General features: G+C 39.1%; 1 protein-coding gene across 1 annotated transcript in view; it reads left to right on the top strand.

Moving 5' to 3' along the window:
* The window catches only part of fut8b (fucosyltransferase 8b (alpha (1,6) fucosyltransferase)), a 101,037-nt gene that overhangs the window by 69,538 nt on the left and 12,206 nt on the right, over window positions 1-19,293 (top strand). The window contains exons 5-6 of the mRNA XM_088403312.1: window positions 4,558-4,672; window positions 11,926-12,163. Of these exons, the coding sequence (XP_088259438.1) occupies window positions 4,558-4,672; window positions 11,926-12,163 (353 nt within the window). The remainder of the gene's footprint in view (window positions 1-4,557; window positions 4,673-11,925; window positions 12,164-19,293) is intronic.

Here is a 19,293-nt window from a genome sequence, read left to right as displayed (position 1 = left end):
GCCACTATTTTCTGGTGACCAATTATAGGACTGCAGTGTCCATCCATTAGACTGCCAGTGACTGTAGTGGTTAGATACACAATAACCTCAAAATACTCACAATGGAAATGTGAGCAATGCTCCAGTCAAGACTAAGCCAAAGCAAGCACAGAAATTCGCCAAAAGGATTGACAAATAATACATCTTTTTTCACCGTGACATGGGTTTCAAGCTGTCACTTGGTAGAGATTTTGTTTTGTGATGCGTAAACTAGAGAGTGCGAGAGAAATTGTTTGTAAGGACCAAAAAAAAAAAAAAAAAGCATGTAGAATGATAATACATGATTTGGAATGAATTGGAATTATGAATGAGGAAACGGGATGTTTATTTTGGGATGAGAACTAGTCTAGAAATTTGCTATTTGGCAAAGTGGACAGCTCTTTAGATGTTGCGCCTAACTATTATATTCCTCTTGTCTTTATCTCTGACGAACTGAAAGTAATATCCATTTTGTTTATATTCAACCTCACATCTGCTGCTGCAGATACTAATAACAGGAAGTAAACATTTTGCCCTGGACTTTTCTCCTGCGATCTCACTGTGTCTTTTGATGAATTTGGGGGAAAAAAAAAAAAAACACCTTTCAGGTTATAAATGCGTTCTAATGCATTGCATTACACATTTGTACCGAGTAAAATACTATTTTGTGTGTGTGTGTAATGCATTACATTACCACAGCAGAATGTAATGCATGTAATGCATTACAGTAATTTTGTAATGCGTTACCCCTAACACTGAATACATAATGTTCTCATTGATTGCTGCCATCATATATAATGTGCGTATTTCATCCCTGTTTTGGAAAAGCGTAAAACATTTTGACAGATTTTTGACTCTGTACAACAGCAGATTATATGGCGCACTGTTGATTTTTTTTGGGGGGGAAATAACGTATTTTATTTGCGCCTCATGGTAGAGAAAACGGAATATGCTTGAAACTCTGCAGTTACTCCTCAAATAGCGCGTCGCTGTTCTTACCTTGAATTCCACAGCAACATCAAAAGCAGCGCCGAAACCCCTGAGCCTCAATCATTCGCACCGCCTCACTCGGGTGCATATGCGTTCGGCATACTCAAGCTGACCGCCTCTGCAAGTGCATTTGTCCTACGCTGTTGTCAACGTCATCCACTTGATTCACGATAGTCACCTTTCGCAGCCAGCAATGTTTGCTTTGGCTTCCCGCAGTGGATCCCCGATGGCTCCCTTGTGCACGCTCCTGGAAGGAAAATTGACATCCATTCACGCTCCATGCTTCCAAATTCTAATTGGGACGATGAGTAATGTCGTGCTCGTAGAGAAAGGCGATATCCGGTGTTAAAATAGGACATTTTGCTGCTTTGTCTGCGCGCAAGTCTTTGGATGAGCTACCAAATATCGGAATAAGACCTCTCAGACACACAGGATTTGACTGATTTGGGTCAAAGAAGTGAGTAATAAATTAAGCCTGCATAAAGTGTGTGTTTGAGAGTGTGTGAGATGCGTTTGCCTTCGCCCTTAGCGGAATACATCAGAGCTCGCGCTCTCGGGCAAGTTGTGAAGAGGACGGCCACGATATTTGGCAGCGCGTGACATCCACGCGCATTTGCCGTCAAAGTCTTGCAGATAGGATTCATCCCGGAAAGAGCTAAGCAACCGGAACAACGTGTTGTCACTCAGCGAGATGCAGATAAAACATTTTGAGCCATGGTATTATTATATTTGCAGCCTTCCATCATAATATACTTTTGGGTAAGTCCATGGCCCTGCGGAGGGTGGCAATAAACCTGTGCTCCTGCGTCTACCGGCTGTGGGGTTCAGAGATGGGAATAATAAATCTGCAAGCTTATTTTATGTTGATTTAATCTGTGCGCCGTTTGGCAACGTGCGCGTCTGAAATGGGGAGAAGAAGAAAAGGCCAGAAATAAGATCAAAGACACCTCGCTTCACATATTGTGCAAATATCCACTTCACTTTGCCAGGATCGCAACAACAAAATAACACATTTGTGCCTGCACGCAAGGGGCTTCCAGCACATTGGTACACGGTTTTTCGTTTTAATTGGTTCAGCGACCAACCTTGTTATTCGGATCACTTGTAAATCGTTTTTTTTTTTTATTATTATTATTCCACCCATGTATCGAATTTACTTGAAATGGCAATAATCCAGTCCGTTTCATTAACATTTTAACACAAAAAATAATTAATAGTGTCAAACCCTCAAAAATATATATTATAAATAAATATTTGTCCACAGAAAAATATTAAACATAGAGCATCCTGTTTTGGGATTACAGTCAGTAAAAATAAATAGTTAGTAAAAATAAATCATTAACTTAATTATAAATAAATATTTGTCCACAAAAAACAATCAACAAAGTATCAAACCTGTTCTCAAAAAGAAATAATTATAAATTCATATTTGTCCTTAAAAAAATATCCAACATAAAGAGTCCTGTTTTGGTATTACAGTGGAAATCTCGTCACAAAAATAAATCATTAATTTAATTATTAATATTTGCCCTCAAAAACAATCAACATAAATTGTCAGACCTGTTCTTAAAAAGAAAAAAAATAAATGTTTATCCACAGAAAAATATTCAACTTTTTGGATTATAGTAAAGATGTGTTCAGAAAAATAATTCATTAACTCGACAGGTGACGAGAGGTGACACACAACGATATGGGTCAAACATAAATTTGTTTCATGAACATCTTTTCCTGAAACAATTAATTTAATAACTATTTTTTAGTGTGTTATTGTTTGTTTGTTTTATTTCAAATCAAAAATTAAATTTCCTTCAAGTACCTCCATTTGAGAAGCACTGATCTAATGTATCGGTAAGTGTTTTGCGTAAGAACCGTACAGTACATTAAAATTGGAGTTTTTTTTCTTTTTTATTTTTATTTTTATTGATTTTTTTTTACAGTGCACTCCATTGTAGCCATGCTTCCTCAGCATATATTGTTTACATATCATACATAGTAATTGGCTATTTCAGCTATAAAATTGTCAACTGAGCTGATGGTACAAGGTGATTCATCTGCCTGCTGGTGGTTGTTGAGGGATCTTGTCAGACTTTACATTGCATCAGAGTGTAAATATAACATCAAATAAAGGCAAGCTGAAGCATCATTAAACTATATAACTGTCCGTCTTTTCAAGAATCCCAATTTTCCCCCGCTTGAAAATACGGTGACTGCAACATAATATTCGTATAAATTATGACTGTGAGACTTCTAATTGCCAAGGAACATTTCACCGTTCGCAATTAAGCTAACATACTTCTGGGGAGGTTAGAAGAAGCTGGTGCACCGCAACTGAGAAAGCCACAAAAGCACAAAAAATATAAATAAGTAACAAGAGATCAAATAAATAAGTAAAAACATATGAAACAGAGGCAAAATTCTGCACTGGAGACTCAGATTCTATTGATTTTGCTGTATGGCATTAATATTAGTTGCTCTTCTCAGATGTTACGCAACATATGCTTGAAACTATCATTGTAATGTTGACGTGTCGCTGCACTGTTTCAATATCATTTGCTTAAAGCAGTTATTTTGAACGATGTTACATTTTAACTTGTTTCTGTATGTATTAGCAAATGTAATTTATTAATATCAGGAACAGAAGATTTTTTTGTCAAATTAAGAGCTAATTAACTGGAACATGGAACAATCTATTGCTGATTATGGGTCACTTAGTTGAAAGAATAATTCACAAGGGGCTATACGTCATTGTAGAGGAATTGAGATCAAGTGACAACAAACTGCTAGAAGCTTCTTTTTAGTATTGTAAAAATGAATGTATAAAAGTTATCCCATAGTTACTCCTTTTGCATCGAAAAGCATTTATTCAGCAGTATTGTTTGAATCATAAAATAGAAAGTTGTCTGTAGAAGGAGTGAGGGGAGACACCGTGACCTAACTACAGGATGGTCGGTGTGTGTGCATGGTCGTTTTGTTCTTGGAGAAGAAAATATTAGCCACTGTATGAACTGATAACAGGGATACACACACACCACTATCGCGTCTTGATTGTCTAGTTGCCGCCGTGTCTTCACCCCCAAAACCTTTTAGTGCGGTGTTTTGTAACTAAGGATACTCTAATCAGTAAAAGGGGGCTCGAGAAGATATGTTCCCAGAGCGGTAGTAGATATGTAACTGCAAACACTTCTGTCAGTTCTCCTCGTGAGTAAAAAGAATCTAAAGTCTCTTGTCCTCCTTCCTTGGGTGTTGCTTATGAAATGTTCTTATTGGCTTTTACTTTTTAAGTGCGTTCAATCGCTTGCACCTCGTCAACTCGTAACTTGTATCTCAAGGCACCACTCTATTAGTGTTATTAGTTTGCAGCATTACAGTATTTACTTTTTTGTTCTTTTTCCAAGTTCTGGTCACACTCTCAGCAAAGCAAAGAATGAATTGCCTCTTCCGCCCCCAGCCAGTGAAATGACGAATGCTTGAAACAAAGTGTTACACCAATTTTTTGAATTAGGAAGAAGTGAGTTTCTCACGGCGACTAACCATTTCTTGCGGATGCAGGTCCATCATGGCAAACCTGTACTACCTCAGCCAAGCAGATGGAGTGGGCGAGTGGAGGACGAAGGAGGCCAAAGACCTGTCGGATCTGGTCCAGAATAGATTCACCTACTTGCAGGTACTCGGAAAATAACGCCTGGGCTTTCTTCTTTCCTCTCTCTCTCTCTCGCTCGCTGTCGCACATTCGCTTTTTGCATGTCAAATTTCCCCGCAACAAAATGTTACATCCGGGGGAGACCCGTGCAAATGTTTCTCTTTTGCATAACTTGCCAAAGCCCTTATGCATTTTTGTCGCCGTCTTTCACACCCTCTTGTCTCATTTGCACCATCCATAACTGTCGGCATCGCTTTCGTACGAGGAGCAGGTGAGAGTTGCGATAACGCACTTTCCCGGTGCTCGAATTCTTGACTGCTGGGGTGTTTGTTGCTTGTCAGCGCTTTATGAAAACACGCGAAATGCGGGGAAATAGATGCACTTGAAAGATGCGCTAAATGACAGCCCGGCACAGGAATACCAAAAAATGTATATTGAGGTTCTCTACTCGTGTGTGTCGTACTTGTACCGAGTACTGTAGTACCCAAATTGATCGATAAAATTCCATCAAGCGTGCATTCTTGTACCCGAAAATGTTCATATCCCCCATAATAAATAAAAAAAAATAACTTGATGTGACCTGCAACCCTATTGGTGTAGCAACATACTCATCACCCATTGGTGTGAATAGAATAGAATAGAAAAGGATACATTTATAGTTGTTGTATAGCTGGTATACAAATAAAATAGGAGCACGTTGCAGATTAATGCGTGTTTTAAAAATATGAACAGTCATATAATGATAATAACATATAATAATAATAATATTTGAATTATGTGTGATGTCTTTTTATGTTCACTAAAATAATCTATCAAACAAAAAGAGATAAAAAAAAAGATGCTATTGTAGTATTGTTTTTCATTTTAGAACTGCTATTTAACAGTATTCTGTTAGTGTTGAAAATATCCATCCATTTTCTATAAATATGTTGGGACTAAAAATGCAGGCATGTTCAGTCCGTTAAAGAGAGGATGTTGCTGTTGGCAGACAATGACAAAAAAAATGCAATAACATTGCGTAAATATGCGGCTTGTCGTCCAGTGCGGCTTATCCGTGACAAAAATAATGTTTTGCTCATATTTTGCTGCTGCGGCTTATAAACAGATGCGACTCATAGCCCGGAAAATACGCTATTTGAGTTGAAATGTAAATCACATATTAGCTCCGAGAAGAAACCATAAGATGAAAATCACGACCGTCGCCGTGAAGCGACAACGTATACGTCACACTTCCACCTTAGCGCACAAACGCAAGGACGCCCACCCCCGGTCGGCACGCTCCCGTTCCTCGGCGGAAGCGGCGCGGCGTTCGCGGTGGCACGCTGCGCCCTGCAGCATTAATGAGCCGGCGTGTTTGATGAAGAGGACCTCGTCAGCCCGGCTGGGCGGAGACAGCCCCACTAACAGCTGCTGTCACCGCTGCTGAGGGATCACACCGCTCCACCAGCTGCCATTACTAATTTATCACACACACACAAACACAGCTACGGTTATGCACAGATGGGTTCGCGCGCACACACCTGCGCTAGTCATTTTCCGCGTTTGCACAGCGACGCCTCGTGTGTGTCTTGTTTTAAACGACACACCGCTAACCTACACACTTCCGCACGCGCACTTGCCCGCCGTCTGTGCCACCCGCGGTATTCTCTCCCCTCATTCCTGATTTAAGTAATTCCATGTCTGCCGGCTCCATCTGTCCACTCATACAGCGAACATGGCAGCTCCTTTCCAGAGTCTTCTGTCAGACAAGCTTTTTTGTCACTTTTGCCTTTTGACGTAAAGTGCAGGTGAAGGGGCGGCTTTGCCCCGTGTCACGTCTGCCTGGAAAGCTTTCAGCGGAAGTTAATGCCGACGTACCTAAATCATTCCTCTCAGTACGGCTTATTCAAAGATCATCTCTGAAATAGGTTTTTTAGACACGTACAGTAGGCCCCCGGTTTACGGGATTAAGCCGTTCCGCGGTTGGGATCGTAACGCAAATTTGCCGCATGGCGGGCAATACAAAACTATGTTAACTCTTGTGGCATTATGTTACGAATTATGGAAATTACTTTGATGTTTTTTTTTTATAATATAAAAAAGGAATTGCAAAAAAAAACATTTGGGAGCTGAAATTTCCAGCAAATTAATAAAAGATGTAAAATCTCAAAATGCAAAGGTTCTGACGTTTCTGTGATTGTGAAGATTTTGTGTACAAAAATAATCATCGTCCAAATTTTGGACCATACAAAACCACTATAATTACAATTTTTGAGATGCATTTTAATATGATTAATTACGTTGATTTTCCTGCAATTCTTTGCAGCATGCCATTGAGCAGCAGCCAAACTATGTCAGCAAACAGAACATTTTTTGTTTCACCTCAAGACAGTAGGTGGCGGTAGAAACCAGTTAATGGCTATGTCTTAAAGTGTCATCATCACTTAACTGTTTACAAAGACAGACCATACCACGCACAATAAATACAATATTGAAACCACTCACACGAAATATTCTTTAGGCAGCCATCTTTGTGACCCCGTACGCCGACCAATAGCAGACCAGCCTTGTAGTGATGTAACAGTGACACGTGTAGTGATGTATGAGCGTGTTGTCCCTAGTAGATACGCGTGCACACTGACTGCCATGTTTGATTTTTTTTTAAGTTGTAAGGTGAAAAAATGGTGTAAAGAGGGGACAAAAAAATAACTTAAGGCATGGGCGTCGTAAACAGGGGGTCCACTACATTATGGAAATGTTACTTTTTTTGCTTGTATGTCAAAATAGTCGTTTCTCCAAGAGTACCTGTCCATATTTCTTCAATTGCTCATTAATTCATTCACCTTATGATATGTGCGCCTTACATATGACAACAGTTTTAAAATAGACCATTCATTGAAGGTGCGCCTTATAGTGCAGAAAATACGGTAACTTCGAAATAGCTCGTCAACCGACCCGTTAAGTGAAAGCTCGTGTGGCTAAATGCCTCGATGTATAAAGTGGTGGCTGCTGAAGGGGACAACCAATGTTGGATGAAATATATTTTCACTTTATGAAGAATTAATCCATTCCATCTGTTCAAGCGGGCAAAGAATCCATCCAAGCTTTGTAACGTTGCCATATGGGTTGTATGCACGTCTCTTTTGATGTACATTACATGTGCATCGCCAGTCCAATCGCAAACAAAAATAAAAAGAGTGCCAAGGAAAACCCAGCAGGGTGCTTTGGTTGGAGTCCAATATCAAGCAAGTCTGTTGGTTTTATTGTCAAACAAAGCGGTGACTGACTGCATCCTCCAAGTGTATTTGGACTAAGCTTTTAGTTTATAGCCAAACATCCAGTTTAAGACACGCAAGTCAAGGTTGACCTCATTTTAAGTCTCGAGTTTTTACAAGAGCAAGCGCGTTAAGTCAGCAACTTTTTTTATAGACCGTCACATTTTCTAAAGTTTGTAACTGTCAAGCGAAATCCTGCTGCTGATAGGAGTGGCGAATTGTATTCTTGCTAGCATGTATTTAAGAAAGAGGGGCACTATTTACTTGCACAATGCTACCTTGATGCAGAATGACAAATTAAAAACCCGTCAATGTTGTTCTAAAATTTTGCTGAGTCTGTTTATGATCCCAGAAAATGCCATGAAGTTTTTTTTATAAAATTATGACTTGTTTACTAGTATGAACAACAAATATGTCCACCAGTTTTTTTGTTGTTTTTTTTTTTTTACTAGATATCCCTTGTTTTGACCCTTTTGTTTCTCTGTGTATTACATTTTTTTCAAATGTAAAATGGCAAAACAAAACAGAAGATATTTGCAAAATACGAATAGTAAAAATGTATTTGTTTAAAAAAAATGGTAACATTACAGATTAATTATCTTTATAATTGCTATTTTTATTACGGGGCTTGGTACGTGTTTGTGTGGGTTTTCCCCAGGTGTTCTGGCTTCCTCCCACATTACAATATGTGCATGCCGGGTTAATTGTAAACTCTAAAATACCCGTAGGTGTGATATTGAGTGTGAATGGTTATTTGTTTATATTTGACCTGCAATTAATGGGGTGTGCATTGCCTCTTGCAGATGAGATGAGATAGGCTCCATCTTACCTCGTAATTATTATGACACTAGATTAATAGATTTGCATTTTTTTTTTCTTGAATGACATCTTTATATTAGGTATCAGACACTCCAAGGAAGGTATTTTTTACATTTTGATTTCAGTAATGATTGGACAGTGGACCCCCGCCATACGAAATTACCGTATTTTTCGGACTATAAGCCGCCACTTTTTTCTCATGATTTGAGCCCTATGGTTTATAGTCCAGTGCGGCTTATCTGTTGTTTTTTATGATTATCTTTTTGCTAGCCACCAGCAAGCAAATGTGTGTATCTTTTCGAGGTTTCAATTTATGGAACAACTATGAAATAGAACTGAAAATTGAATGAATTTATGAATCTATCAAACAAAGGGAGTTTAAAAAAAAAGATGTTGATTAGTTTAGTGAACATAAAAACACATTGCACATAATTCATCATTCATAATTCATTTTCAGTTCTATTTCATAGTTGTTCCATGTGCTTGCTGGTGGCTAACAAAAAAAATAAATAATAAAAAAGAACAGATAAGCTGCACTGGACTATGAGCCACAGGGCTCAAATCATGGGGAAAAAGTTGCGACTTATAGTCCGAAAAATACGGTACTTTATTGTCCCTCAAGTGCTTTAACACATGATTAATTAGCATCTATCCTACACACATCAACAGAATTCTCAACAATCAATAACTCAACTGTTACTTTACGGCCGACTCCATTTTTTACGGCATTGATTGATATAGCACAGCGTAATAAATGACCCGCGTACGTCAATTTGATTCCCCGCCGTGGCGTACTGCATTTTGTGCAAAATCCCTTTTTGATTCTGCGACTGGATGATTTCTCATATCCATTTCCTTTTCGACCATTTCCCGCGTCAACAACATCAAGCGCTTTACATAAAGCGAATGACTCCGTTTAAACGGTCTTCGCACAGTTCACCTGTTAGCGTGGCTGTGGTTATTTTTTAACCACGGGCTTTAGTATTCTTCCACCGAGGATACACCGAAAGTGTGAACGCTATGCAGCACATGTTAATCTCTTGCTCCTTTCATGGCTTGCTCTCCAAGGTCAGTTGAGTATGCAAGACGAAACAAAAGCTCCCTGTGAGTCTGCTACTGTAGATTATTGGTATGCGAGTCCCTCCCGCTTTGAATTCATGCATCCCTACATGAAAAGTCAACGCAGCGCACGCACAAAGCAAGTTTGACTTCATGGAGCGTTTTTTTTTTTTCCTCGTTTTTTGTCGTAGCCCCCTCCTCCTCTTCCTCATCCGCTCCGAAATGCGAGAGGAATACTGTGAACTCCTCACAGCTGTAGCAACCCTAATGAGGAAAATACTCCCATCAGCCATGTAATTGCTGTTTAGGAAGGCGGTTGGCACCGGGATTGCCGAGTCGCAAGGTTGTGATACTGAGCTATAAAACAGCCCGTGTCACTCTGCCGGCTCGCTTTTTATCTTTTTCCCTTAGCTGCTTTCTGTTTCTTTTCCCCTTGTGGTATTCAACGCCTTTTTTATCATAGGAAAACTAATTCATGAGATGGGAAGAAAAAATAAGTTTGGGTAAGACAAGGGAAGCGGAAGTCTGAGGAACTAATGGAGCTATGGGGAAAGGTGAAATGCGGCGGAAGCCGTTCACTCGTTCTATACCATTGACGGCGATAGGCGTCAATGATAAGCACATGCTCAAATGTCAGCTTATCAATTGGATGAATCCCTTTAATGTGACCTAGCGCAGTGGTTCTCAAATGGGGGTAGCAGTACCCATGGGGTACTTGAAGGAACTTCAGGAGTTACTCGAGATTTTAAATAAAACAACAAACACATGCAAAAATCCTTTAAAAATAATGATTGGATGAAATAATTGTTTCAGGTTGATAAAATCACATTTTATGTTCAGTAGGTTATTCAATTTCATGTTTGTAAAAAGCCAAATTTTACCCCGAGAATGGCTCGACCCAATTTGTCATGTGCCACCTCTCGTTACCTGTCAAGTTTATGATTTATTTTTGTCTCTACTAAGATCCCAAAATAGGAAACTTTGTTGACTATTTTTCCGTGGACAAATATTTATAATTATTTCTTTTTGAGAACACGTCTGACACTTTATGTTGATATTTTTTTGTGGGACAAATATTTATTAATTATTAAGTTAATGAAGAGGAAGCTTTATGTTGAATATTTTTCAGTGGACAAACATTTATTTAAAAATATTCATTATTGAGAATAGGTCTGACACTTAATGTTGATTTTTTTTGGTGGAATAATATTTATAAATAATCAATTTATTTCTTTTTGACAACAGATTTATCTATGATCCAAAAGAGGACACGTTAGGTTGGTTATAATACAAAAGAAGTTTGAAAGGGCCTACAGTTTAGACACTGATGAGATGTTTTAAGTCTTTTTTTTTTTTTTTTTTTTGTTTACCCAAAAATGCTTTGCGCTGTTAAGGGGTACTTGGCTGAAAAAATATCTCACAGGGGGTACATCACTGAAAAAAGGTTGACAACCACTGATCTCCAAAAATGATTGCTGCTACACGCTGGCTATCGTATGAAACTCGTTTCAATCTCGGCATTGAAACGAAAATTGGACGATTTTTGTTTTCTGATATTTTCTTCTGTTTTTAAATCTAGAAAAGCTGCAAAGGATTTTTCTCTACCTCTGTGGCATAGTTTTACAAGCACACAGTTGAACTACATTGCCGGGGGTCTATTTTCATCCATCGAGTAATATGAGCTTGCACGTATTTATGGAAGCGGACCTGTGTGTATTAATTGGCAGAGAAAACAACGACATCCCCTTGTCCTTTGTAATAATGGAACTCGTCACCAAGTGGAGCCGTAAGGATCGTTGTTGCTGCTAATGAGGTTTTTTTTTTTTTTACTTCTTTTTTGTTGCAGCAGCAACAAAGATCAATGGCATACAGGGAAAATATGTAATTTTGTTTTGCTGTCCGGTGAAAATAATAAATCAGAGTAATTTCATTTACTCTCCAGGCAATAAAGTGTAGGCTAGGATTATCAGGGAGCAGAAAAAGCAGAGCAAGGTTACCGAAAGGGTCATGCTAAATGAAATAAAGGTAACAAAGCAAACAAGATAAGTCGTCGTGCGTTATTAAAATTCAGGGAGCGGCCCTTTGGATGAGCCCAGATGAAGGTCAGGCAATAAGATGTATTGAAAACGTTGTGTTTTCTCCTAGAACCCTCCGGACTGCAGTAAGGCCAGGAAGTTGGTGTGCAACATTAATAAGGGTTGCGGCTATGGCTGCCAGCTCCATCACGTCGTTTACTGCTTGATGATTGCCTACGGCACCCAGCGGACGCTCATCTTGGAGTCGCACAACTGGCGCTACGCCCCTAGCGGCTGGGAGAGTGTCTTCCTTCCTGTCAGTAACAGCTGCACCGACCGCTCCGGTGTCACCACCGGACACTGGTCAGGTACGTCCGAATGTTTTCGGTCGCAAGCTCGTACAGAAGATGCATATGACATCGGCGATCAGCTGCGTATGCTTTATATGTGTCAATACGCTGCATATATCATTTTGGGGTCTTCGAATTTTGGAATTATCATAATACTTCAGTCTGCTTTGCAAGACAGAATAATAAAGGGAGACCAAATGTCATTTTTTACATGTATTTATTGTTATTTTTTAATTAAGTTTTGAATCATAAGGAACATGACTTTTCCCACAAAAACAGCATGTGGACAACTGAAATATTTGAAGCTCGCTATGAATTATAATGCTTATTTCAACATATACAAAAAAATGCAATAAAACTAACAAAGGCGTGATATATTGTCATTTCACAGGAAATGGCTGTACCAAAATATTATGTAAAAAAAACCTTTGCCCAAATGAAACATATTAATAAGTCTCCATACATTTATGACAAGCAAGATATGGAAATACATTTATCAAGTGAAAATCAAATCATACCAGTTTTCAAAAACGTGAAAAGACTGTTGCTATGTTGGCCAATCTGCTCAATTGGGTCAAGGCGAAATTTCTTTCAGTCTCTTTGTAAAGGGCCAATGGAAGCTGCTTAGCTCTGTTTTTGATAGATAGATAGATAGATAGATAGATAGATAGATAGATAGATAGATAGATAGATAGATAGATAGATAGATAGATAGATAGATAGATAGATAGATAGATAGATAGATAGATAGATAGATAGATAGATAGATAGATAGATAGAGAGAGAGAGAGAGAGAGAGAGTGTGTACGGCCGTATATTCTTGCTGAATTAAGAGTCCGCCCGTCCTTCCGTTTGTGCTGCTCAAGCTAAAAACAAACGGTGTACGAAGGCTCTGGCTAAGCAGAACGATGCAATTCCTGTAAAAGCACTTTGGCAGCTAATGTATGAGCAGGAGGCTGCTGCTCAAAGCTTTCATTGCCAAGAAATCCTGTGACTTGAGAGTGCAATAAAAGAGTCGGCGCAGCTTTATGTTGTGAAAAAGGTTTGTCCGTCAACTGTGAACCAAGGCTGCTTCTCATCAAGGATGGTGCACAGGTTATTAAGTCCGCGCAAGACTGAATGGCTTTCTAGATAGAGTGGTCAAAGGTTAGAACATTGTTACATTAGAGCCTTGTCCTGTGCTTCTTTAGAGCTTAATGGCTAAAGAAAATGTATCAAATTTGCGAGGGATTCCCCCTTTAGCCTTTATTGCTGCTGCACTCACCGCTAAGATGCCCTTGGTCATCCCGCTCCATCTCCGCTGCGAGCAACCCACTTTTGCGCCAGGTGTGTGTGCTTGCTTGCTGTTTTCACAGGGTTAAAAACACATCTGATTTATATACTTTTCACAGAAACACAAACGCAGCCTTTTTAAAGTGCCTGGTGCAGTCAATCTAACTTGTTAAGAAGAACCTTGAGAGAGGTATTAACTTTACTCGGCGAGGCCTGGCATTTCGCCTGGCCTGTTCAACCTCTTCAAAGTCCGCCAATCGCAAGGTTAAGTGGAGTTTGTGTTCTTGGTAACTTGCTCTCAGGCAGCATTTCCACTACTTTGTCAAACAATTCAGTTTGCTTTGCTCCCACGTGGCACCATGACTTATTGTGTAAAGTGATCTTGACAGAGTAATAAAAAAACAAACAAAAAAGCAACGCAATCAGATATAGTGTGTCGGATATGTTAGATATGAGGCAGCAAAACGATAGATATGATCTGTCTACCCTGTCGGTGTGATCTTAAAGTCATTGAAACTGATGAGGAACAGTGCATGAATCATTCTGTCCAACTCTATTGTACCAACGCAAAACATGTGGCTAAGGACTAGTGGAGGCAAATCTACAGGGAATGCACATTAAAATCGGTAATCTTTTGGGGAATAGAACTGAAATACTGCACTAGGCTGGTGACCAGACAGGTATCAGCCATGCACATCAGTGTGAGAGTTTGAATGTCATATGCATCGTAATACCACACAATGAAATTCTTGTTCTGTTCACTTCCCTGAGTGGACTACATTCCATAATCGAGCAAATAGTAAGGTAGGCAATAAAACAAAAATTGTGAATTTTGAATGGATTTAACGCGGAGGGTATTGACTTCTAGTAGGCTTTTAGTTGGGCATGTTACTCTTGTGTTTGGTGCAGTATTCTAATAATCTAACAAAGTGTGTCTTTTTTGTCTTTCTAGACATGCGGGCATTTTCAATCTGTGTTGAAGGCATTTATAGTTATAAACATTTAAATAGCATGTACATTAAGATTGGTGATGAGATGAAAACATTGAATGAAGAGTATCTAAACTTTTTGGCCTTTTTCGAGCGTCGCAAAATTCTTGTGATTTTTCAGCAGTATATTTGCACAACAAATTGATTTTTAGAAATGACCTGATCAAGTGTTGTGATTTATGAATAATGTGGGGATTAGAAGTAAACAGGCAGCGCTGGTAAAACGAAGTGCAAGAGGCTGCAGTTTTATGGGAAGATTGACACGGGCTTCTGTCTACACACAGCTTGTGTTTACCCCCACCTCGAAAAAAAAACAGGAGGGTTGCACAGATCAACAGAGTTGTCTGCCTACAGGCAAACAAAGACTTTTAAGAGAATCCAGCTTTCTTAAACTGCCGTCGACGCCTCAATGAGATTTCAAGTGGTAGCGCTCCTTGACAAATATCAAATGGGCGGTTCAGGATCGTCCTCCCTCACACTTCTTTTTTTTTTTTAACAACTTCTGTTGACAGTGTTCAGGCCGGGTCATTTATACGGCGAAATGGAAGAGCTCAGACAAAAGATCAATGCGCTGATAAAATAGGTTACGCTACCGTCGCGCATGTAGCGGGATCATTTATTAGTATTGAGTTACGGATCGAAGATATGATTGCTGGATAGTCTTACAGTGAGAAAGAAAAGTGTTTGCCTGGGCAAAACGGACAAATCTGAAGCGTTTGCAAAAGGCGATAAGTGAATTGGAGGATTTTACTATCAGGCCGCGGCCGCCCGGCCGTCTCATTTGCTATCGCTTCCTCTCTCGTCGCTTCTTGTTCTCGCCGTCGCCTCCTTTCTGCTCTTCATTTTTCTCCCGGCACCTCATTTGACTGCTGCTCTCCTGGGCTCTTCCTTCTTATCTGCCGCGCTCGGGGTGCCTCGCCTCTCTTATTCCGCCGCCTTTCATACGTCCTTTTCGACTATCTGCTCTCTCTTTCTGCGCTATCTGTCTCTCCAGCCTCCTATAGATCCATATACGCCATCTGGCTGCCCCCAGCCTACAGCTTATTCGCCGCGTACGTCCCGCATTCTTATTTGGCGGGGGTTTTTAGAAGCAGGTCGTCTCGCCCGCCGCAGGGAGCCGGTGACACGTCGGCCTCGCTAATGTGAGCCTGTTGCTACCTGACGAGGTCCCCGTTGTCGTGTCGGTTTCATTAACGGTAGACAAGTGGAGCGCGGGGCCGCCGAATGAGGCCGGAGGAATGCGGAACGTCTTTGTAATCTTACTCTTTCGAATGTGTGGCCTTTGTCTGTGTGTTTTGTTTCATACGCTCAGTGGTTCTCAGATGGGAGTACCCGAAGGAACTTCAGGGGGTACTGGAGATTTTCAATAACCCAAACATGCAAAAATCCTTTAAAGATAATTATTTGTTGAATTAGGAAAATATAAGTTCATAAAACGCATTTTTTGTTCAGTAGATTATTCAAATTCATGACTGTAAAAAGGCAGATTCTCCTCCATAAGTTCGATCCTAACTTGTCACATGCCGCCTCTCGTTACCTGTCAAGTTCATGATTTAATTAATAAAATAAAAAACATTCTCAACATCTCATGCTGCTGCGTTACTGGCAACATCTTTAAGAGTTTTTTTTTTTTTTTAATTATTCGTTTCCTCCAAAAAACAAAATAATGCAACACATCTCTGTGATGAGAACAGGTCTGACATTTTATGTTGATAATTTCGGGGGACAAATATTTATTAATAATCAATTATTTTTTGTGGAGAGTTCAACTGTAATAACAAAACAAGACACATTTTTTTGTGGAATAATATTTGTTTCTAAGTATTTCTTTTTGAGAACAGAACTTTATGTTGATCATATTTTTGTGGACAAATTTTTATTTCTAATAAATTTAATGATTTATTTTTGTGAAAAGATCTCTATGAAACCCCAAAACAAGACGCTTTATGTTTAATAAATTTCTGTTGACAAATATTTATTCATAATTCTTTCTGACACTTTATATTGTTTTGGTTTTTTTTTTTGTGGAACAATATTTATTAATAATTAAGGACATTCTTTTTGATAACAGATTTCTTTGATGATCCAAGACGACACTTTAGATAAAATATTTTTTGTGGACCAATACAAATTAACTTTGAAAGGGTCTAAAGTTGAATAAATCAGACACTGATGGCATGTGTTTTTTTAACCAAAAATTCTTTGCACGGGTTAAGGGGTACTTGGCTAAAAAAGATATGTCACAGGGGGTACTTCACTGATAAAAGGGTGACAACACCTGCCCTATACTTAGCAATTCTTTGGATGGTCACAGTAGGAAAGCTATTTGGTGTGGGCTTTATGGGAAAAAGCCCAGTTGAGTTTATTCACGACCCACCTTCTTTAAATAGCGTTGTATTGTTAACCTACTTTTGTTAAGAGTATCCCCGAGGATGCGAGGCATTTATAGGAAGGGGGAATGAATTGTATATGCATCTGCAACTGGGTATTTTCGTCAGGAAAACATATAGCTTCAGGGGGTCGGAATCAAAGATAGCGAAAAAGTCATTATGGGACCAGCCTGTTTCTTCCCGCACATGGGAAATTGCACCAAACAAAACAAAAAAGATGGGATTAAAAGTAAAAATAAATGCTATTCGCTCGCCTGCAGGGTGACTGTCTATGGAAAAAACGTCGGTCTTTGGAAAATGGCTTAGATTTTCATAGGCGCACTAATTAGCGGATAGAAGAAACTGTGATGAAAAAGAAGTATTAGTGTCACAACAAGGTAATGTCATTCTAAATACTTTAGTTAATCTTCAACAGCCAACTAACTTGCGCATGATGTTAAAAAGGAGCAGTCGTTGAGTTATACGGTTATAATGGTCGCCCAAATAAAACTTATATACTCCGATGTAATTGAGCCTTCTACGTATTAACTGGTGTATATTTTTGGGACAGATACAAAATTGTGGAGCGCGTATCAAAGAACTCATTTCTTAGAGCCGACAACCGATTAACTGAATGTGAAACGTTTTTGTTTTACTTGCGAATGTTTAGGCAAAGAGGGGCAATGCGTAATTAGACGAAGATGGCTTATTCCTGAGAGAATGTGACTTGGTTCATTTGCAAAGTGACTGGAAGAAGCATCATGTTTGTTGTTTGGTGTTACTCTTGTCTCTTTGGATTCAGCTTCTGAAATATGTATGAAGCCTTCTAGGTGAAAGCTTTTGGATCTAATTGAGTAGCTGTGGGTGGAAGAACAGTCCATTTGTGCCATGTCTTGAAGCAATGATCATCCCTCTATATGCATCATGCCAACATTGTTATATAAGCCATCGGCACCCCTTGTTTTATATATATATATATATATATATATATATATATATATATATATATATATATATATATATATATATATATATATATATATATATATATATATATATATATATATATATATATATATATATATATATATATATACAGTCGGCCCCCGGCTAACGAGCACCCTGATTTACGAACAATTCGCCTTACGAGCGTGGATCAGGGAGATTTTTGACCTCCGCTTACGAACAAACCTCTCGCCTTACGAGCAATTCGACATGCCGGCCATTGAGTATGTAGAAATGTTCTAGTTTAATTGCATCGATACAATCAACAATAGTGACATCATCAGTAGATACTTGTGGCAGTAACGTGAACGCTATTGCTCTTACAACGTCACACTGACTGTCTCACTCACGGTGTCTAAATATATTACCATTTGAGTGTAGTGTTTGTACAGCTAAAGGGAAAAACAGCTGACATGAAATTAAATGTGCCGATTGCAGGACAAAGAATTGTCATTGGTTTAAATGTGTGTTTTTTTTTAAATTAATTGTCAATACATTCCAACCGTTTAAAAAAAAAAGTGCGAATAATTATCAGTCAGTCACGGAGATGCGAATATGCTATTGGTCGATTAAGGTCACCCGGTCTCACTCACGGAGATGCTATTGGCCGGCGTCACACGGCAATCACAGAAATGCCGATATGCTATTGGCCGAACGCCTTTATCTAGCTTGATGGGACAGGATGGAAGGAAGGAGAGAAAATTAGTGAAAAACGGAATGTTGTGAAGACTTTGCAAACTTTATCTGTTAGACATAGCTTCTAAAATTACTAGCAGCGGTAAAGAAAGAAATAAGAGGATGATGTTTTAGTATCTGCGTGATTTGCACCCTGACTGAAAGAGTTACTGTAACACTGTAAGACCAATAGGATATCTATCGCCGTGTTAACTTTGAGCGTTGGACTCTGCCCCCCTCTGCTTACACCCAGCTCAAGTCTCGTCGTTTCAAAAGTAGAAGCTATTTATCCATTGTATTTATTATATAATGCAAGTGTACAGCAGATTATGTCACTCAATTTTAATATATGTACGATTAACGGATTAAGTTCGTAACCCGGGGGCCCACGCGTATATGTGTGTGTGTGTGTGTGTTGGTTTGTTTTTATTTTGAAGTTGTTCCCAGCGGTGTTTCGCAGTTTAACTTAACTTAAACCTTTGCATGCGACTTCGATTACAAATAACACATTGTTGTTCTGAAATCATGTTCAATTTAAGGTGCGGAAAAAAAAAAATGGTGCCGGTCCATGGATCAACTGGTACCATGCCGCATGGGCCCCACCAGAAATATTGTTTTGTAACTGATTTGGTTTATCTTTTAACATTTATAGATCTGTGCTTTTTTTTGGCTTGAGCTTTGTTTTTTGGCGCCACCCCTGGCTGCTCTTGATACTACATTTTGTAGTGAGGACAGATGGTGTGGCTTGAGTTGAGACCAGTCACTGTTGGTGACACACTCTCTGTGAAATCTGGCCCTCGAGTGTCTGTAAGTTGTACTTCCTTTGTAAGAATGTTGT

This window comes from Hippichthys cyanospilos, chromosome 20, assembly GCF_059441005.1.
Source record: "Hippichthys cyanospilos isolate Australia breed blue-spotted pipefish chromosome 20, RoL_Hcya_1.0, whole genome shotgun sequence".
In the NCBI taxonomy this organism is placed as follows: domain Eukaryota; kingdom Metazoa; phylum Chordata; class Actinopteri; order Syngnathiformes; family Syngnathidae; genus Hippichthys; species Hippichthys cyanospilos.
Note: the sequence above shows the minus strand (reverse complement) of the source record. Positions and strands in the feature narration are given on the sequence as shown.